Here is a 20,095-nt window from a genome sequence, read left to right as displayed (position 1 = left end):
CACTCAAATAGTATATGTTTGTATATAGATGTGTATTGGGCTTAGCTACAGAATGGGTTATAGAGGTTGAACAATCACTTAAAGGTTTACTAGGCTAGGGTCTCTACAGGCAGCGGGCAATCAGTTCGTTGATGGCATTGCCACGATCGCCGTACTCGCCACCGCGTTTGTACGAGACGGATACCTTCTTTTGCCAACCATTGCTGGGACTGGACAACTGGAAAAAACCAAATGGCAGTATTAGAATAGTTGTAAGAATTCCAAGAGAAGTGTTAACCAACCGTGAAGGCGCACAGGAACTCATTGACAGCGGCGAAGTTTGGACCCACTGTGCAAATTTCGTGGATTATATCCTCCAGACAGATGACACCCTTGTCGCCCAGCTGTTGCTCCACCATGGTGTTCGACTGGATGGCCGTCTTCTTGCCGTCGATGCGGGCGAAGCCCTTCTTGAAGATCAGCTCGCGAATGGAGCTCAGCGAGGGATTGCCGTAGACCACAAAGGGTTCGATAACGCGCAGCAGCAACTGGTTCTCCTTCGTGTTCTCCAGGAAGACTGCGTTGTGGCGCGAGCCCATGCGCAGGGTTCGGAATATATCGGCGGTGGTCTTGTCGAAGATCTTCTTGCCCGCATGGCGCATCACGAAAAGCAGCTTGGGATTGGAATCGTCGGCAGCTGTGGCACTTTGTTCGGTGACATTGGTGCGCAGAATGGTTTGCTTGATCCGCTTGGACGTGCGCTCTGCTTTCAGGTAGCCCATTACGAAGGATTCGGCACGGCGGAACTTGTGGTGATTCTTGGTGGCGGTCCTCTTCTTGATCCGGTCATTTCTTTTCTGCGTAACAACAGATTCATCCTGCAGAATTCTCCTCTTGCGATGCTTTAGCACCGACACTGTTTTGCCGGGCAGTTTGTTGGGCACCGCATATCTAGGGAACAAAAGTATAAGATGAAGTTTAGGATCAACACATTTTTATAGTTGTTCAATTACTCACTTGTCTGACATTGCTAGTATTTCGCTTTTTAAACGCAGTAAATTAAAACACGTGCAAGCACCAAAACAATAACTAAAAAGGATAGAGGTGGGCGCGGAGCGATAAGTGCTTGGTTATCGATAAGTGATGTGTGCAACAGCTGAGCGCGTTTCATGGTGAATAGCTAATGAATTTCAAATTTTTGGCGGGAACATTTACGAAATATTATTATTCAACTGAAAACTAAACTTAATAGTTGTGCCTTAAGATAAATTTATTTATAGCTAGCATTCAAGGGAACAGCTTTAATGTTTGTTTCTTGTAAGTTACCATTTGACATGAATTTCCGGTTTTGAGCACACATTTCTCATTTCTTTTCTTTGCATTCTCTTGCTCTCTCTCTCATTCTCTCTCCGTTTGCTACTCTCACTCTCTCATTGCGTTTTAGGGTGGAAATTGCGTTAATTTTAGTATGAAAATGCCGGTCTCGATGCCAACGCACAGTCGCTGTTCGCAGTCAAAGCCGTTTTGTTGTGTCCGCGCTCTCGAGGTAAAATAAATCGTGTTTTACGTGCAAAGTCGCTGGGAACAAGATAAACCGAAATTAATCAGCCAAACTGCATTCCAAACCTTGCGAATAACCAACAAAAAAAAATAGCGAATAAAAGCAATGGAGCAATGGAGCAATTGGTAGAAAAACTGCAACTCTGCAACTGCAAAATTCATTGCCACGCGTCGTAAGGTGATGACGAAATCGTGGAAATTGGCACTCGGCAAAGGCGTCACCATAAAAGTGGAGCTCCCTATTAGGCAGGCAGCTACACACCACAACACAACAACCCCAAAATCACCAGACTTTAAAGCTCAATTTAGTGTATCGAAGATAGTGGCGTCGGGAAACATATGTAATTAAAGTTTATGTCTGACAATGGGAGATTAGTTAGCTGCCAGCGAGGCAAAAATCGGGTCTTCTTCACTAGCAATTAGTGACTAAAATCAGCACTATAGCATTTGTTTACAATTTGCGCAACACGTGCTCGCGCCTCATTTGCTGATAATCAAGGCTTTTCTTTCTACATTTCAACTTTTACCCTTCATTCCAGTGACAATGTGCGGTATTCGCCATTAGAGGATAAGCAGAAGAATCCCACAGTGCAGCCATCATGACGGACCGATATGCCAACGGAGTGACCACCAGCCTGGTCGAGCCCACAAATGGATGCGCCGCGCCGGGAAATCCAAATCCCGCTGATGGCGAGGAGAAGATTGTCCTCAAACGGAAGCTAACACTCCTCAATGGAGTGGCCATCATAGTGGGCACCATCATCGGATCGGGCATCTTCATTGCTCCCACGGGAGTCTTTAAATACACCGAGTGAGTGGTGGTGATGATTATGACGATGATGATACGTAGCATCCTCCTTAATTCAATTTATGCACAAAAAAGGTCAATTTACTTGTTAATTAATGGATAGATTGTCGCAGGCATTCCTTTAGCACCAATTAAGATACATTTATTAGTTCTCGATTTTCCCTCAAAGATTCACCCTTGAAATTCTGCGCACATATTGCGTCAGCTTTTTAAAGTGTTTTTTAAGCGAATTGACTCCAGTTACAATAATAACGTCAATAAGGCGCGCCAAACATTTAAATTATTGATAAGAGCCACGAAAAAGGTATGCGTCATAAGCTTAAGGCGGCTGCGAAAAGTTCCCGGAAGTTAAATCGATGAATGTATTTAATCGAAGTGAAAGTTAATACCCTGCACTTTTTTTTATATATGTATGTTGTTTTTAAATACTATTTTACTATTACTGCTTACAAATATTTGAATTTATAGTTTGATTGCTTTAGAGTATTTGTTTACATGTATTTATTTTCACCCAAATTGTTTATTTATTCGATGACTACTGTATATCATTTCAGATCCGTGGGATCGTCCCTTTTGATTTGGCTGGCTTGCGGCATTTTGTCGACCATCGGAGCTCTGTGCTACGCTGAACTGGGCACATGCATCACGAGATCTGGCGGGGATTACGCCTATCTGCTGGTATCCTTTGGTCCGCTAGTGGGATTCCTGCGCCTGTGGATCGCACTGCTCATCATCCGGCCAACCACGCAGGTCAGTTCCTAAGGCACATCGATTGAATTACGAAATGTTTACATAGTTGGCTTGATTGATCGATGGGTTGTTGATGCAAATAAATAGAAATTTATTAATGGGCGGCTACCTTCGACCGGAATTGAATTCAATTACGAGTAGAACAGCTTTCTCCGCTAGAAACAAATGGCATGCAGGATTTATAGTATGAATACACTGTTTTTTTTTTTTTTTCAGACTATCGTGGCTCTATCTTTTGCCCATTATGCGGTCAAGCCATTCTTTCCGGAATGCGTTCCCCCACAGAATGCGGTAAAACTGCTGGCTGCCATATGTCTAAGTAAGTTGGTTAAACAATCCACTCCGATGTTAATTAATTGAAAACGATTCCCGCAGCTCTGCTCACCACAATCAACTGCCTGTCCGTGAAGGTGTCCATGAAGGTGCAGGATGTGTTCACGGTGGGCAAGCTGCTGGCCCTCATCATGATTATACTGTCCGGACTGTACTACATGGCCACTGGCGAGCTAGAGAACTTCAGCAATCCGTGGGATGGAAAATACTCGACCCGCAACATTGGCTACGCCTTCTACTCCGGTCTGTTTGCCTTTGGCGGCTGGAACTACTTAAACTTTGTGACGGAGGAGCTGCAGGATCCATACAAGTGAGTAGTGGTGACAAAGACAAATGGTTGGGTTGGTTTGGCTTTATTTGCCCCATTCATTCCTTGTGCGTCATGCGCAGGCAGCAACAAGTGGAAACTTGTTGAGTGTCCTTGATGTCATGGCTCCTAGAATACCACCCAGTGGGTGGGGGATGCTGCCCCATCCCTAACGAATTCAATTTGCAATCAATTTAAGTGCTACACTCCCGCCAGAGCCAAGTGGCTTTCTCGCTGAATAGCACGTTCTTTAACGCACTGAAAGAAATTTCAAGTAGGAAACTCAATTCCTATGCGCAGTAAAGCCCGTAGATTAATTATTCTTCTGCTGTTTCTAGTTATTTCAAACAAATTACGGCATTTTCGAGCATTAGCTATGGTAAATGGTTTTTATATCATCGGTCATCCAAAGTGATAAGATATCTCTTATTTTACCTGAAAGCTTTTTAATGTTTTAGTTCCGAATGAAACATCAAACCGTAGTTGTTATTTACCCTCTATGTAGTCATAGTCACTACTCACTACAAATATTAAAGATAGTACTTATTTAACCAGAGATTCATTAGGCAGTTTTTAAACTGAAATATATATGCACCTGAGAGCGCTAAATTGGAAACCACTGATGACCTGGTGACCGAGCATCGCAAGGAGCATCTGGAAATCAAGGATTGACGTCACTTACAGCAACTCCCACTACCAAGTAGCACATCATCATTTTAATGTGGACAGTCACCAATTTGGGCTGGGAATGACATATGCTGCGATGAGATGGTTCGTTGGTAGTCATTCGGACTGCCACATGACCATTTATCCGACCGACTTTGGGATATTCAACAGGTCCGCTTCACATAGAACTACTAATACTGATAGGAACTACTGCAGCCAACTATCAGAGATCTATATTCCATTCACATATTTACAAAAACAGTAGTTAAAAGTGTTATTCATATGATGAAATGGAAAACTCATATATATATATGTTTTGTATAAAACTAATCTCCCACTTTGTTTTCTCATTGTGCAGGAATCTGCCGCGCGCCATTTGGATAGCCATGCCGCTGGTCACGAGCATCTATGTTCTGGTCAACTTAGCCTATTTCGCCGTGGTGAACAAGCCGGAGATGCTCAGTTCGCTGGCCGTGGCAGTGACCTTTGGAAATCGTATGTTCGGACCGCTGGCCTTCATGGTGCCCATTTTCGTGGCGCTGAGCACATTTGGTGGCGTCAACGGGGTGCTCTTCACATCGGCACGCCTGTTCGCCACTGGTGCTCAGGAAGGGCATTTGCCCAAGTTTTTCCAGCTGTTCCACGTGAAGCAACAGACGCCCATTCCCTCCCTGATTTTCACGGTGAGTTGGCATGAACATTTTGCAACTATCGGCTATCAGCAGAGAATTTTGCATTGATGCAAACGCATTTTCCCACAGTGTCTGATGTCGCTGCTCATGCTGCTCACGGATAACGTGTACCAGTTGATCAACTACTTCAGCTCGGTGCTCTGGCTCTCAGTGGTGGCCAGCATAGCCGGGATGTTGTGGCTCCGGCATAAGAGGTGGGTGATACTACCACTGACTTGTACTGAACCCAATGTGTAATGTGTATTTCTTTCAGGCCCGACTTGCCCCGACCCATTAAAGTCCATCTTGCGCTGCCCATCACCTTCATGGTGAGCTGCGTGACACTGGTATTGCTGCCCAATCTGGAGGAGCCACAAAATCTGCTCATTGGCATCGGCATAACCCTGTCTGGCATTCCGTTCTACTACGCTTTCATCGCCCGGAAAAATAAGCCAAAGTGCTACGGCCGATTGTCCAATTCCGTAATAGAGATTTGCCGGGCCATCTTCAATACCACCATTATCGAATCGAATGAGGCGATTAACTAGGCATACACGTACAAACATATATATGTGTACCCCAACCGTAGAACTTATGCATTTAGTTCAAAAACACTCGTAATTGATATTCGAAAAACGTGAAACTGAAAACTTGTTAAATTTGAAACCGTTTTAAGTGCAGTTTGTATGATATTTTAGCATTGCTCAGCACCAAATTGGCATCGATTAGAATTTAGTTTTTATCGTATGTAGTACGTATTTATTGTTTTTAGCAAGCCCCTCAGTTAACAGGTTTTTGCAAAACCCCCGCCTTATTGGCCCACTTCCCACTAAAGTTTACTTTTTATCTCTATGGTTAGGTGCAACAATCCGAATTCCTTTGTTAATACGATCAGGAAATAAGTGAAAGCGCTTATATGGGAACAAACTTCGAAAATGTGACATGTTTAGGGAAGCTACACAGCTAGCAGTACAATAAGGAGCATATTGATGTTTAAACTTAACCGCTTAGCAAATAAATGTATTATTGCAAATTCGGCATGTTACTATGAAGATTAAGGAAGACTCTTCTTCCAACGAACTTTGTTCAGATCTACATGTAAATCTTACGAGCATTGTGTTCGATGGCAGTTTCCACTAGAGTAGTGCCCCTTATGAAATCCGCCGATACTATATTCGCATTCGTGCCCAGTTCATTTCGATACAACTGAGAGATGCGCCAATTCACATTATCGGCCATCTTGCGCAGCCCGCCGGTCTTGTCCAAAATGACGTCCCACGTCTCCGGGGTCAGCTCCGCCATATCGGACACCGGGCGACTGGAGAAGCGACTGTGGAAGTAAGAAACGATAGATGTACCACATCTTATCTAATCAATAGCGAGTATCTCCACTTACGACACATCGAAATCATTGATGTTGCGCAAATAGGTTTCCAGTTGGGACCACGTCTGCTTGTTACCCCAGCGCTGCTCCACGGATCCAAACAGGACATCGGGGAACTCCTCCACCATGGCCTCGTGGTCGTAGGCGAGGAAGACGTTCTGCCTTCGGGCCCAAATGTCACGCAGGGATGCACGCCAAGTCAGCGAAGGATGTGCTATCAGGTCCTGGAACTGATCCCGCAAGTAGCTGACCAACAGGCGATGAACACCAAGTCCTTTTCCAAAACCTAAAGGAAAGTGAAAGTAAATCATATGCATTATCCTTCATAAATCCAAGATTGAACGTATTCCTTACCCACTGGGAACTCCTTGAGCCCAAATATGATAATCTCATTGGTTTCGTAGACAAAATCCCGAACCTGATTGATGACTTCCTGCAGCGGACGTTGTTTTGTGATCCCGTGATAGATGAAGAACGGATCGGGTGAGTTTCGGTAGTAACCCACGCGTATGTCCAAGTAGCGGACTCCGTGCATCAACTGCCCACGGATGTCATCGTCCTGTGTGAGCGCATACTTGGTCACCAGACTTTCGCGGAGCAGCGGATCGAAGTTGGGTCGATAGGAGCCGGAGTCGTGGGTGCCAGGAATGAAGAGATCTCGCAGACGCATCTCCCCTATCTTGGACTTCAGATCGTTCATCCAGCGGGGGAATACTTTGAGGCAGGTTTTGGCCAGGATATTGCCCTGCGCATCGATGTAGCTGGCCCAAAATCCGTAGCAGGCCGTATGAACCGTCGCGTTCCGGGACAGGGCATAATCAAAGGGCAATCCCGTTGTAAACCACTGGGTGCTCAGGCCCTGCCTGGGCTCAATGGCAGCCACAACCTCGGTGGCTCCTCCATTGGCCACCCAGTACTGCTCCCGCTCCTCCTCTTTGGTGGCCGCTTTAGTCGCCGGTCTTGCGGTGAACCCACTGTTGGGCACATAGCTGGGCGACCCATCGCCGGAGCCACTACCCTCCTCGCTGGGAAATCCCGCCAGCGGAGTGTGTTTGCGCAGCAGTTGGCTTTGGAAGCTGAGTGCATCCTCACGTGTCACGAGCAGTTGGTCACCCTTGTTAGCCGGTGCATTGCTCCACGAGACCTCCAGGAAGCGCTTGCGTGCACTGATGGTCAGCCAAACCTTGAGCGCATTGGGATTCTCATAGGATTCGGTCTGTGCCTGGCCCTCATTCGTCCAGGAGGCGAGGAGCAGCAGCACCAGTGCAAGGCGTAGAACTTTTCCCACCATATTGCTCTGATTGAATTACCCTGCTGATTCGCGGTGATTGCAACTGACGCTAATCGGCGTTCCGGAATCAGAGCAGTAATATAAACACGACACCCCGAGAGATCAGACCAGATCAACCGTTCGCGTCGAGAGCTCCACACTCAATGATCCGCGACCCAGACCCCAAATAACTTGGCACAGGTAGATCTTATCTATGCTATGTGCTGTTTATGGGGGGCTCCAGTTATAAAGGAAAATTGGAACCTAGCACAGGGGAGCTTAGCGAGAAAGATATGTGTAAATTAAGCTAAATTTCTATTTACTTTGGGATTCCCAGTAATTAGCCCTTATGCTAACCGAAGGATTAGGTTTCAGCACAATTGCAATGACTGCGTACACAGAACATTTGACCGCGATTCGAAGCCGATAAGATTTCAAACAATAGTGGGTGGGCACATTCCCAGCCTATTGTTAACACATATTTATTTGCACTCGACTTTAATTGGCAGTGTAATGTTCGTTGGCCTTTGGTAATTCAGAACACAAACAAATTTGCCGGAGGTTAAGCAAGCGTATTTCCTATAGGAAGCTAAACAATGGATGCGTTATGATTTGATTTAACTCCGCACCGACTAATAAATTAATGCAAAAGCGACCGATCTGTTCGTTTAGCCGACATTCCGAATCCAACGTCGCCTCTCAACTGACGCTGAAATGCTCGAACAGAACTGAGAAGAGCTTATTAAGCGGGCCCTATTATTTGTTTAACTCTTCCAATTTCCCTGCAAGTCGCTGATATTTGAGTGTCAAAACTTGAATAAACAAAGCAATTCAACACTCATAACGTTGTTCGATATTCTGTAAAGTTCATTGGCTTTTTTAGGCTTAACTGAAGCTCTAAAGTTTGAAAAAGTGTTTTTTAAAACCAATTTTTATAATGTACACTATTTTTATTTTAAGGTTTCTAAGAATCTGGAATAAGGGTTTTAAGGGTTTTTGTACAACTTGGGGCTGATTCCATTAAAGAACAAATTAATTTTTTAAACAAATATTTAAAATCTGCCTTTTAAATTCCAATTTTTAAAGTAACGGTCGAAAAATACTAGTCAGTATTTTAATACACTATAGCGCATATTGGTCACACTGTTGAACAGCTGTTTGGGCGTCCTAAAGCAAAACATTTGATTATTTTGTTTATATCGAGTGTTAGTAGCATTATCTAAGCTGCAGAAATGCTGCACTCACAGACAATGCAATCCATACCCACTCTCCACCAGCCACTGCACTCCAAGGTATCGAACTATCTGAACAACCAGCGGAGAACCGGACAATTCTGTGACCTGCTCCTGGAACTGGATTCGGATGATTCCCTCAGCTTGAGCGTCCATTTCTGCGTGCTGGCTGCACAGAGCCAGTTCATCAACACCAATCAGAAGCAACAGCAGTTCTCCATTCACAATCCGCTCAAGATCACCATACGGAATTTCAGCTGCACCCAATGCCTGCACACAATTGTGGACTTCTTCTACGAGGATTTGGTTTCCGTGTCCAAGGAGCACGAGCTGCACTTTCGGGAGCTAGCGCAAATCTTGGCTGTGACAGAACTACTGAATCTCTACCAGTTGCAGCCCTTGGGCGAGGTGAAAGAAGCAACAGAGATCCCAGCAACTGGAGAGGCGCAACCAAATCCAGAACTAGAAAAGAAGGCAGAGGCTGTCTTTGAGAATCGACAAAGTTACTTCAAGGTGGATTATATGACATTGTGCCACTCACGTATCTTATATTCGCCTTTTCCTTAAAGCTTAAGAACCCGCGAGCGGTAAAGTCCAGCAGCAAAGTGAACTACTGCATTGGCTGCGACTTCAAGTGCTATCAGGTGCAGAAAATGATCGAGCACATGGGCAGCTGTGAACCCTCCCATTTGACCTGCTCGCTGTGCGAAGTGGGCTTCCTGGACTGGCGGGAATACGACACTCACCTACGCCGGCACTCTGGTGATCTGCGTAAGCCCTTCTTTTGCTTGCAGTGCGGCATCCGCTTCAACACACGAGCTGCCCTGCTCGTCCATCAGCCCAAGCATTCCACGGAAACGCCGCACATATGTCCACATTGCGGCAAGGGCTTTAAGTGGAAGCAGGGCCTGAGCAACCACATCCTGGTCCACAATCCCGAGAAGCAAATGCTCTGCGACGTCTGTGGCTACAGCACTACGCACATGAAGGCCTGTAACGTGCAACGAATAAAGAAATGATGAAAGACTGGAGAACCTATTCTTATGGCTTAACGTTAAACTTAAACTACATAGGAATAATTTTAATTTCTGCCACTCTATGTCCAAGATGGCGATCAGGTGGAATTAATACTCTTTAGTAAGGTTAGGTCTGGCTTTCGGCATATCTCAGCGTACACTTAGAAATTTTGTTCGATTCAACTGGAATTTAATTTAATTTCGACATTCTAGACTGCCGATCAAGCCTAAAGAAAATTCTATTCACTCTAACCTCACTCTAAGCTCTACTTAGGCTGCATTTTTATTTGTTTAAAGATCCCTCCTGGTGGCCCCGATTTAGGGCGGTCGCTGTCCGGCTGCTGCGGCTGGTCCTTTGCTCCGGCTCGCTGGAAAGGCGCTCCACTACTCGGCCTGGCGCAGTTGCCGTCTCTCCTTCTGCCCGCCGGTAGCGGATCCGTAAAATCGTAGGACCCGGGCGAAAGTATAAGACGTCCAGCGAAAACCCACCGGGCTTCAATTTCGGCTGCGATTATATTCCGTGTCAAACTACCGTCCGTCAATATTTTGAGGTTGACTAACCTGCAGTTTGTCCCAGTCGAAGCTAGGATTTGGCGGCAAAGCGGCGGTGAGAGGGCCGTGACAAACGCCGATCTCTACGGCTTAATATCGCCGGGAAAACACACGCCGGACTTATTCCGCGCACCACTATAAGCGAAGGAACGCCGTATTCTCGATATTTCGCACGACAAAAAATTCCGTATGACCGCAAGTTAAAATTTTCGACGCACTTTTACAACTTGACGCGTTGACTGTTCAGATCGAAAAGAAGGCGAACCGGAAACATTAGTCGAGGCGTAGGCCATCGGCGGAAATCACGATCAGCTGAACAACACTTTTTCTTCGATAACCGAATAATACCAAACTTATCGGGTGCAGCTAATAAGGGTTGCATCCAGTCTAGTACATTCTAGCTACTTCGTGCTACATCTAGTATGACCTCACGTTAGTGTGTCACAGCTGACCGCCCTATCGATTATTTATCGAGATTTTTTTTTTTTTTTTTCACCCACTGCTTCAGTCGCCTCTACAAAACCCCCCCGCTACACTCAGACTAGGGTACTCATTGACACACTAGGCTGAGACCGACTGGAAGCACCTTACTGCCGAATGTCCTTGGCATGATAGGTACCCACAACTCGTCCTTGGAGATCCTCCAGCTCGTAATACACGTTGCCGATCTTCTTCCGAACTCGAGACTTCACGAACGTCGGTCCAAACTTGGCGTTGTAACCGGTTTGGAAACAGCTTGGCTTAAAATTCCGCCGATAAACTTCTTGCCCTTCGACAAATGATACCTCACGAGAACGGATATTATACCGCTTCTCATTCTCGTTATGCTTGTTTCTCATCTGATCGACAGCTTGCTTCCGCATTATCTCGAAAGATTCGTGCCGGTCGAACTTTAGAGAACGATCGTCCAGGAGATTTAGGCGTCTGATCAACGAATACGTCGACCCTGACGTGATCATGTGCTGCCCAAATACCATATAATAGGGACTAGTACCAATGCTAGAATGCACCGCCGACCTCAACGCACAACATATTCGGCTGAGAAACTCATCCCAGTCCTTCTGGTCGAGACGCAGATAGGCCCTGATTGCAGCAATTACTGATCTGTTCACGCGCTCCGAAGCATTTGCCTGAGGCGAGTGAACAGCGGTCAGAGTGTGCTTAACGCCGTACTGCTCCATAAGTTTCTGGAACGTCCTCGCTCGAAATTGGGAACCATTGTCAGACAGTATCACTTCGGGCACTCCGAACGTCATGAACAACTCGTCTTCCAGATACTTTATGACGACGCTGGAATCAATCTTCTTTACGGGTTTCAAGAACACGTATTTCGTAAAATGATCCAGAACAATAAAGATTCCTATGTTGCCGCTCCTTGACCTAGGATACGGTCCGAGAAAATCTATGAACAAACGCTGGAAGAATCGCTGCGATTCAGGCGCTTTTCCCAAAGGCGGTCTGAGAGTGAAATTTGGAGATTTTGTACTCTTACAAACCTCACACGCACTAATATAAGCCCTCACGTCCGAAACGAGACCGGGCCAGAAGTAATATCGCCGTATTCTTTCCAAGGTTTTGTGTATGCCACCATGCGCAGCTAACGGACTATCGTGCGCGCGAGCCAGAATCTTCGATACCAACTCTTTGGGGACCCAAAGTTTCCAGGCGTATTCGTCATGCATTCGTTCTCCAGTCAGGTGCTCGGCTTTTCTATATAAAAACCCGCTCTCCACCTTGAGATCAGGAAAATTCGAGGTATTTTCCTTTACGGTCTCTACCAACTTTACGTAGTCACTAGACTGGAAAAATTCAGAGTCGAAATCAACAATTAAGTCTTCTTGCAAGTCCACCGCGGCTACAATCTCCTCGTTTACACGAGACAATGTATCCGGGACGACATTTAAAGAACCCTTACGGTGTTCAATCTCGAACTTGAATCTTTGCAAAGCTAATGCCCATCGCGCCAGTCGTGAATTTAGATCGTGATTGGACATTAGCCACTTGAGCGAAGCATGGTCGGTTATTATTTTAAAAGGGAGTCCTTCCACGTATGCTCTGAAGTTTTTGAGAGCTACTATTGCGGCCAAACACTCCTGCTCTGTGACGGTATAATTTCGTTGAGCTTTGTTCAGCTTCTTCGAAACGAAAGCGATAGGACGCTCGTCACCTTCTTCGGACACTTGTACTAGCACGGCACCCACGCCTGACTTGCTAGCGTCGCAATGTATGGCAAACGGCTTCGCAAAATCCGGACTACACAGGACTGGAGCTTTGCTAAGACACTCTTTGAGCTTGATGAACGCTTCAATTGCCTCCTTCGTTAGTACAAACTTCCGCTTCGTGGTCATCAAGTCAGTCAATGGTGCAGAAAGTGTCGCGAAGTTTGCCACGAATTTCCTGTACCATCCGCACAATCCCATGAAACTGCGCAAGCTTTTCAAACTTTTAGGCAATGGGAAATCGGTAATCGCGGCCACCTTTTCAGGGTCTGTGCGAATTCCACCGTCTCCGATAATGTGGCCCAAATAGCGTACTCGTCGCATACAAAAGTGACTTTTAGCGACGTTTAGCGTTAAGCCCGCGCGCTTTATCTGCAGGGCTAACTCCCTGAGTACATTCAAATGGCTCTCAAAACAAGAAGATACTACTAGTAAGTCGTCTAGATAGATAAAAACCTCGTTTCTCAAATGAGCCGGCACTACTTTGTCCATTAACCGTGACATAGTGCTCGTGGCGTTACACAACCCGAAAGGCATGACTCTAAACTGATATAACGGTCTACCCGGGACGGTAAAAGCTGTTTTGTCCCGAGACTTAGGATCCAAAGGGACCTGCCAATATGCATCCTTCAGATCTAGGCTCGATATGTACTCAGCTCTCGGCAAACGACTCAGTATCCCGTTTATTTGGGGTAACGGATATGCATCCTTCTCCGTAAAACTATTGACCTTTCGACAGTCAAGACAAATTCTGACTTTGCCTGGTTTAGTCACCATTACGATCGGTGAAGACCAAGCACTCTCAGACTCCTCTATCACCCCTAAGCGTAACATCCGGTCGATTTCCGCATACATTGCTTTTTCGACGGCGGGGGAGACAGGGAAATGCCGTTGCTTCACAGGCCTAGCGGTGCCCACATCGATCGAATGAGAGACCAAATTCGTCTTACCTAACCCTTCCTGGCTAAAGGAAGGAAAACAGTTGATTACATAGGCCAACTTGGCTTTGTCACCTTCACACAATTCGTGCTGATCCACCACCGTTTGCTGGTTGGGCTCAGGCGACGATATTTCAGCTATTTTCAAGTTAGCAGGAAGGAGGTCATATAGTTTCCAAAAGTCAATTCCCAAATAGAGATCCTGTTTTAACGATGGCACGACATACAACTTCAAAAGCTTTTTGATGTCACCGTATTCCACTTCTATCTTTAGCAGTCCTACTATCCGTTGAGAATTCCCGTCGGCTGTCGCAGCTTCTCCTATCAACGACTTAAACTTCTTGTCTTCCATCGCAGCTCGCACTAACCCTCCTCCAATACAACTAATCGATGCGCCTGAATCCAACAATCCGTAGACTAGGCGATTCAATAAGCGAATCGGTAAGAACGGTCGAGGGTCTCGAGGTCCTGTCGGAATAGATCTGATGTAATCCAAACTGGCTTTACATTTTTTGACATTCTTCCAGAACAATTTCAAGCGTCGAGCACTGCGAGGTTTTCGTTTAAGAATTGCTGGAGTTTTTCTGGAATCCGAAATACAGACGTTTCGTAATTCCGAAATCTTGCTGTGAAGCAGTCTAATAGCCGGTTTAATTGGTACGTCAGGGAGGAGTAGAGACACACTTTTATTGGTGTTCTCTACTGATCGGTCATTGTCGACTGATTCCTTGCGGCATTCGAAGTCTTCGGTTTGACTGGCAACTTCGACATGCCGACCTTGAAGTTTTTTGAGCATTTTCTGCAACTTGGTTTGTATGTGTTTGCAGCACCACACCCGTAACAAAACACTCGTCTTTCGGCTATGCATTCTTGGTATCGGTGACCTTCGACTCGGCAATTCCAACACACTAGGGAAAAAGCTTCGATTTCGTTCTCAGCTCCGTATGTTGACTTCACCTCATCTTCACTCTCCTGACAGACCTCGGAAATCTCACGTTTAAACGGGGTATCTTTTGCGTAGCTACTACATCTTCTGACGTCAGCCAGGAATGCCTCCCTTCGCTTACAAATCTCTCTTAACTCCGACACCGTTCGGACATCTAAGTTTAGAATTTCGTGGCGGATCTCTGGACGAAGGTTATTTCTCAGCACGCGGACAAGTTTGTTGGCTGTCCAAGGCTGTTCTAGCTGGTCGACTAACTCGGATACCGTGTCGTAGAAACTATCAAACGATTCATTTGGTTTTTGTTTGGTATTCCGGATCAGTTCTTCTATGTCCCCGTCGTCGCGACTCTGTCGAAATTGCAGGCGTAGGGCTGTGCAAAATCTCTCCCACAGAATTTCACCGTTGGCTTTATGATAGCGCCAAAAGAAGTCGTTCGCCTTGCCTTCAAACAATACACTTATGTTTCTGCATAACAGGTTGAAATTTCCGTTCAACGTCTGCCTTGTAAGCGCTTCGACTCTGTATATAAAGTTGTCCACTGACACTCCTACACCAGAATATTTTATTTTCCAACCATTTAATATGTGGACGACTTTATCTGGCCGATCAAACAAATCGGAAGAAGCGCTTCGCGGAGAAGGAACTGGGTTTGGCGATGCTGTATACTGCCTCTCATATTCGTTTGGGTGATCAGCGGACATTTCACTGGCTGTAACGACTACAGCTGGACTCGGAGTGGGCATTATTCGCTGCATGCTTGAGGTGATAGCGTTCTGTACTAAATCAGCCATCTTCTCTGACAACGTTGCTAGAAGCCTCCGCTCCATGGCTAACAAAGCTGCATTAGCACTTACAGCGCTTGAACTAGCTTCATTTGCGTTAGCACCGCTGGCTGATGTCGAAGGACCCCCGTCTACTGTTGCGGCTGGAAGATTTTTCGTTTTACTGCGAGTTTCTCTCCCTACCCTTTCGGACGCTTCGGCTGGAGGCCTACAGGTTAGTTTGCACCTCGGACAGATCTCACTTTTTTTAAAATGATTGCCAATGCACTCCCTGTGAAATTCATGGTGACAGGTTGTCACATACAAATCTTGTGTGCTGATCTCGGCTGCACATAATTTACAAACAGGGTTTGAGACACTAGGAGATTTCCTAGTTGGTGATCGGTCTAACCCCATCATACTTGCTAAAAATTACCGGTTCAAAATGGCGAGCAAAAAGAAAATAAACTTATACGTAAAAATATCAGCGATAAGGTGCGAAAAAGATAATAAAACTGAACTCTTAGCTTGATGTTCTCCTTTCGTAGGGCTGTCTATTATTTTGGCTCAAAATTCTCACGAAGGCGTAGACGGAGTTTCATTAAAATAAGATATTCCATGTTAGACTAAATTTCAACACCACCAGTAGGTGTATCAGTTAAGTCTCGGATCGTGCCTTTTCCTTGGCACGAATATTCCAACCTATAAGAAACTCTATCTTATTTAAACGAATAGTAAATAGAGGAAAATCGTCAACTATATGAGGATCTTGCATTTCTCTTGAGTAACGCAAAGATTTTCCGTCATGTTGCGTTAATGATTTTTTTTTTTTTTTGTAGAATAGCGTTTAGTTAGCTCAAGGAAGTAGATAAAACCGGGACAGAAACCTAACCGAAGTTACTGTTACTCTGTTTTCCTCAGCAAAATCCACATTTCCCTTTGCTACACTTAGGAAAATTTTTGGGATCAGTCTTAGTTATGGCCAGTCAGCAATATTAGTATTGACTTGACGTGTACTCCACAACCAATTCTAAACACAAAAATTTTTGGAAGTGAGACAGAAAATTTAAAGAAAGGATTGAAAATATTAATTCGCGAGTCTTAATGAATTTTAAAAAAAACTCACTAAGGCCCCACACGTTGGGCGCCACTTTATCTTATTCATTATTATTCTTAACTAAACTGTAACGTGCAACGAATAAAGAAATGATGAAAGACTGGAGAACCTATTCTTATGGCTTAACGTTAAACTTAAACTACATAGGAATAATTTTAATTTCTGCCACTCTATGTCCAAGATGGCGATCAGGTGGAATTAATACTCTTTAGTAAGGTTAGGTCTGGCTTTCGGCATATCTCAGCGTACACTTAGAAATTTTGTTCGATTCAACTGGAATTTAATTTAATTTCGACATTCTAGACTGCCGATCAAGCCTAAAGAAAATTCTATTCACTCTAACCTCACTCTAAGCTCTACTTAGGCTGCATTTTTATTTGTTTAAAGATCCCTCCTGGTGGCCCCGATTTAGGGCGGTCGCTGTCCGGCTGCTGCGGCTGGTCCTTTGCTCCGGCTCGCTGGAAAGGCGCTCCACTACTCGGCCTGGCGCAGTTGCCGTCTCTCCTTCTGCCCGCCGGTAGCGGATCCGTAAAATCGTAGGACCCGGGCGAAAGTATAAGACGTCCAGCGAAAACCCACCGGGCTTCAATTTCGGCTGCGATTATATTCCGTGTCAAACTACCGTCCGTCAATATTTTGAGGTTGACTAACCTGCAGTTTGTCCCAGTCGAAGCTAGGATTTGGCGGCAAAGCGGCGGTGAGAGGGCCGTGACAAACGCCGATCTCTACGGCTTAATATCGCCGGGAAAACACACGCCGGACTTATTCCGCGCACCACTATAAGCGAAGGAACGCCGTATTCTCGATATTTCGCACGACAAAAAATTCCGTATGACCGCAAGTTAAAATTTTCGACGCACTTTTACAACTTGACGCGTTGACTGTTCAGATCGAAAAGAAGGCGAACCGGAAACATTAGTCGAGGCGTAGGCCATCGGCGGAAATCACGATCAGCTGAACAACACTTTTTCTTCGATAACCGAATAATACCAAACTTATCGGGTGCAGCTAATAAGGGTTGCATCCAGTCTAGTACATTCTAGCTACTTCGTGCTACATCTAGTATGACCTCACGTTAGTGTGTCACAGCTGACCGCCCTATCGATTATTTATCGAGATTTTTTTTTTTTTTTTTCACCCACTGCTTCAGTCGCCTCTACAGGCCCTCAAGTCGCACAAGCTGCTTCACACTGGAGAATTCTTTGCGTGCACAGTCTCCGGCTGCAAGCATCGTGCCAATCGCAAAGAGAACCTCAAACTGCACATTGAAACGCACAAACAGGGTCGCGATTTTATCTGCGAGATCTGTGGCTGCAAGTTCAGCCAGAGCAAAAACCTCAAGCGTCACGCCCTGAAGCACACAGAGAATGGTCCGAACCGCTACAAGTGCCAGCTGTGTGGATTCAGTAGTCATCGCTCCGACAAAATGAAGGAGCACGTGCAGCGGGTTCACACGGAGAAGGCGGTGCAGTTGGAGCTCTCGGAAACGGTGGACAGTAGCTTTCCCGATGACTTTGATCTTCCCGTGATCGACACGACACCCAAGAAGAAACCAAAGGGTGTTAAGAGCAAGCCTGTAAGGGATGTTAATCCTGACAAGCGACTGAAAACCCTACTGCCCAAGGAGACTGTAGAATAGGAATAAAAAGAAAGGTTACCATTCATAACTTCTCAAAGAGAGAGATTTTTGAGGCAAATGTCAATTGTAAATGTTTAGAATAACTATGTTATTTAACATTTGCTATATTTACAAAATGAGACGAGGGATCTCACGTTCTGAGTTTGAATGCAACAAAATTCTATCCAGAATATTCACGGCAACCCAGTTTCTTTTTGAAGCCATAAAAAAGAAGAATCGAGAAATCTAAAGATTGATTTGCTACCAACGAATTGTAAATAAAGTGGTATATTGTGGCAGGTTCTAAAAACAACATTGTTGAGGCCATTCTATCTTATCTAAGAAGGTGGCTACGATCTATTGCGTCGTTTTCAGACGAACTTTCAGAACGAATACCTGCCAAATGACTAACTAGAGCGATAGTTAGCACCTTATCAACGCCGAAGGCAATGTACGTAACATTTGTTTATATAAAATCCATTAAACCAAAACAAACTGAAAGCTTTTCGCTTTTCAGAAATAAACAAATGCGTTGCCTGGTGGGAGGGAAGTGGGTCAACTGATCAGGTTCTAGTGCACCAAAACAAATATACATTATTAGTAAATGTCTTGTATTTCAAATATGTTATTTGAACTATAATTATTACTAAATTGTTTCTTTTGCCTTACATTCGCTTTAACAAATATTTTTGAGATTAAAAAAAAACTAATTCTGATCAGTGTATCCAGATAATCCAGAACATATGATACATTTAATTATATATTTATTGGGCGGAGAAACAACTGCAGGGTAAATGCACTTTGATGGTCGTTTAGGGAGGGCCAAGGTGGGCGGGTGTTACATAACACTCGGGGAACGTGTGTCTGCTGAAAAGTTCTTAAATTATTAAAATAAATGGACGAGGCGAAATAATATGTTTGCCGATTTCTGTTTTTTTGTTTACCGCGCACTTTGTAAACAGCAAAAAATTAAATTGCGCAGCAAAAATTGTCAAGAAGGCACTCTCTTGAGCGGAAAAGGGTTGTCAAGGCGAGTAACTATGAATTTTAATAAATGAACATTCTTTTACATAAAAAAGAGCAAATATATTTGGTAAAAGTTCAGTAGAAAGTAATGGAAAAATTAAATATTTTTAGTAACTACACGTAAGCAACAATATAATGCCTTTCTAGTAGTTTCTTTAGCTAAATCCGGCAACTCTGACGGAGAGAGAGCTTTGGTTGCGGAACAGAAAGCTTGCGCGCCTATAAAAGCCGCTGCTCGACCGAAAAAAATTCAATTCCGTTCGCAGCTCAGCGAAAAGTGAACTAAAAAGAAGCAGTAAAGAAATTTGAACACCAGTCTGCAAGTTTGCAGAGAAACAAAAAGCAAAGAATCAACCAAGAACGCAGTTAGTTTTGCAACCTTAAATCGCCATTATGTCCGAGGCCCACTTTGATGAGTACGAGCACTACAACTTCGACCATGACAAGCACATCTTCTCTGGACACAGCGGCAAGCAGCGCAACAAGAGGGAGGCCAATGAGCACACCAACCACTTCGATCCCTCCGGTCATTCCCGCAAGATTCTGACCAAGCTGATGAACACCAACAACAACAACAAGAAGGCCGCCGCCTGCAAGAACTGATGCAGGGCATCGACGGGGGCGGTAGAACAGGAGAGGAAGAAGTAACGGGGCGCGCTGAAAGGAGAAAGAAATCTTCGAATTTAAAAGGAAAGCAAAGGAGAGAAGAAAAAGAAGAACAAGCAGCAGTTTTGCTGGAAGGAAAGAGAGAAAAACAAAAGCCAGCTGGAAATACACATTGCATTTGTATTGTGCATTGGCTTTTCATGCGGCGCTAAACTTTGTGAACATTATAATAATTTTATTTCGCTTATAATTTCACAAACACAAAAAAAGAAAGGCACATACTACTCTTAGCTTCTAATATATTCCTAAACTAATTCAGACTTGCAAGTTTTAGTT

General features: G+C 44.8%; 5 protein-coding genes across 9 annotated transcripts; 3 read left to right on the top strand and 2 right to left on the bottom strand.

Annotated features, from left to right (window-relative positions):
- Positions 1 to 13: 13 nt before the first annotated feature.
- LOC117138321 (60S ribosomal protein L7-2) lies at positions 14 to 1,104 on the bottom strand. The gene is made up of 3 exons (XM_033300358.1): positions 997 to 1,104; positions 282 to 930; positions 14 to 217 (listed from the first exon to the last, which is right to left on the bottom strand). Exons 1-3 carry the CDS (start codon positions 1,005 to 1,007, stop codon positions 104 to 106), a joined length of 774 nt encoding a protein of 257 aa, XP_033156249.1. The 5' UTR covers positions 1,008 to 1,104; the 3' UTR covers positions 14 to 103.
- A 329-nt stretch (positions 1,105 to 1,433) lies between these two features.
- On the top strand, positions 1,434 to 5,733 carry LOC117150671 (large neutral amino acids transporter small subunit 1). 2 transcript variants are annotated; one of them, XM_033317671.1, is made up of 8 exons: positions 1,434 to 1,525; positions 2,079 to 2,350; positions 2,902 to 3,097; positions 3,314 to 3,416; positions 3,473 to 3,740; positions 4,762 to 5,086; positions 5,165 to 5,289; positions 5,349 to 5,733. In XM_033317671.1, exons 2-8 carry the CDS (start codon positions 2,139 to 2,141, stop codon positions 5,620 to 5,622), a joined length of 1,503 nt encoding a protein of 500 aa, XP_033173562.1. In that variant the 5' UTR covers positions 1,434 to 1,525; positions 2,079 to 2,138; the 3' UTR covers positions 5,623 to 5,733. The 2 variants fall into 2 exon arrangements, with proteins under 2 accessions (XP_033173562.1, XP_033173563.1); XM_033317672.1 differs by lacking the exon at positions 1,434 to 1,525 and adding an exon at positions 1,711 to 1,880.
- Positions 5,734 to 5,755: 22 nt separating this feature from the next.
- On the bottom strand, positions 5,756 to 9,083 carry LOC117150672 (PI-PLC X domain-containing protein 1). Of its 3 annotated transcripts, none has more exons than XM_033317674.1 (4): positions 8,992 to 9,083; positions 6,813 to 8,895; positions 6,471 to 6,744; positions 5,756 to 6,404 (listed from the first exon to the last, which is right to left on the bottom strand). In XM_033317674.1, the coding sequence occupies exons 2-4, from the start codon at positions 7,747 to 7,749 to the stop codon at positions 6,167 to 6,169; spliced, it is 1,449 nt and encodes a 482-aa protein (XP_033173565.1). In that variant the 5' UTR covers positions 7,750 to 8,895; positions 8,992 to 9,083; the 3' UTR covers positions 5,756 to 6,166. The 3 variants fall into 3 exon arrangements, with proteins under 3 accessions (XP_033173565.1, XP_033173567.1, XP_033173566.1); XM_033317676.1 differs by having other exon boundaries at positions 8,974 to 9,062; XM_033317675.1 differs by lacking the exon at positions 8,992 to 9,083 and having other exon boundaries at positions 6,813 to 7,992; positions 8,052 to 8,886.
- LOC117150673 (gastrula zinc finger protein XlCGF64.1) lies at positions 8,935 to 18,318 on the top strand. 2 transcript variants are annotated; one of them, XM_033317677.1, is made up of 3 exons: positions 8,935 to 9,473; positions 9,530 to 9,949; positions 17,672 to 18,318. In XM_033317677.1, exons 1-3 carry the CDS (start codon positions 8,961 to 8,963, stop codon positions 18,146 to 18,148), a joined length of 1,410 nt encoding a protein of 469 aa, XP_033173568.1. In that variant the 5' UTR covers positions 8,935 to 8,960; the 3' UTR covers positions 18,149 to 18,318. The 2 variants fall into 2 exon arrangements, with proteins under 2 accessions (XP_033173568.1, XP_033173569.1); XM_033317678.1 differs by lacking the exon at positions 17,672 to 18,318 and adding an exon at positions 16,599 to 17,406 and having other exon boundaries at positions 9,530 to 9,975.
- A 1,077-nt stretch (positions 18,319 to 19,395) lies between these two features.
- On the top strand, positions 19,396 to 19,860 carry LOC117150674 (nuclear protein 1). Its single transcript, XM_033317679.1, has one exon. The coding sequence runs from the start codon at positions 19,547 to 19,549 to the stop codon at positions 19,754 to 19,756; it is 210 nt and encodes a 69-aa protein (XP_033173570.1). The 5' UTR covers positions 19,396 to 19,546; the 3' UTR covers positions 19,757 to 19,860.
- Positions 19,861 to 20,095: the final 235 nt, after the last annotated feature.

This window comes from Drosophila mauritiana, chromosome 2L, assembly GCF_004382145.1.
Source record: "Drosophila mauritiana strain mau12 chromosome 2L, ASM438214v1, whole genome shotgun sequence".
NCBI classification, from domain to species: Eukaryota; Metazoa; Arthropoda; class Insecta; order Diptera; family Drosophilidae; genus Drosophila; species Drosophila mauritiana.
The sequence above is the reverse complement of the archived record's forward strand: the minus strand, read 5'-3'. Positions and strand labels throughout refer to the sequence as shown.

Excerpts from the sequence above, each read along its gene's own strand:
- LOC117150671 (XM_033317671.1), top strand. The coding sequence starts at position 2,139 with ATGACGGACCGATATGCCAACGGAGTGACCACCAGCCTGGTCGAGCCC. Across the intron at positions 2,351-2,901 it reads GGAGTCTTTAAATACACCGA|ATCCGTGGGATCGTCCCTTT; the intron begins GTGAGTGGTGGT and ends ATATCATTTCAG. Across the intron at positions 3,417-3,472 it reads GCTGGCTGCCATATGTCTAA|CTCTGCTCACCACAATCAAC; the intron begins GTAAGTTGGTTA and ends CGATTCCCGCAG.
- LOC117150674 (XM_033317679.1), top strand. The coding sequence starts at position 19,547 with ATGTCCGAGGCCCACTTTGATGAGTACGAGCACTACAACTTCGACCAT.
- LOC117138321 (XM_033300358.1), bottom strand. Across the intron at positions 218-281 it reads AGTTCCTGTGCGCCTTCACG|TTGTCCAGTCCCAGCAATGG; the intron begins GTTGGTTAACAC and ends GGTTTTTTCCAG.
- LOC117150673 (XM_033317677.1), top strand. The coding sequence starts at position 8,961 with ATGCTGCACTCACAGACAATGCAATCCATACCCACTCTCCACCAGCCA. Across the intron at positions 9,474-9,529 it reads ATCGACAAAGTTACTTCAAG|CTTAAGAACCCGCGAGCGGT; the intron begins GTGGATTATATG and ends TTTTCCTTAAAG. Across the intron at positions 9,950-17,671 it reads ACAGCACTACGCACATGAAG|GCCCTCAAGTCGCACAAGCT; the intron begins GCCTGTAACGTG and ends TCGCCTCTACAG.
- LOC117150672 (XM_033317674.1), bottom strand. The coding sequence starts at position 7,749 with ATGGTGGGAAAAGTTCTACGCCTTGCACTGGTGCTGCTGCTCCTCGCC. Across the intron at positions 6,745-6,812 it reads GCTCAAGGAGTTCCCAGTGG|GTTTTGGAAAAGGACTTGGT; the intron begins GTAAGGAATACG and ends ACTTTCCTTTAG. Across the intron at positions 6,405-6,470 it reads ATCAATGATTTCGATGTGTC|TCGCTTCTCCAGTCGCCCGG; the intron begins GTAAGTGGAGAT and ends TTACTTCCACAG.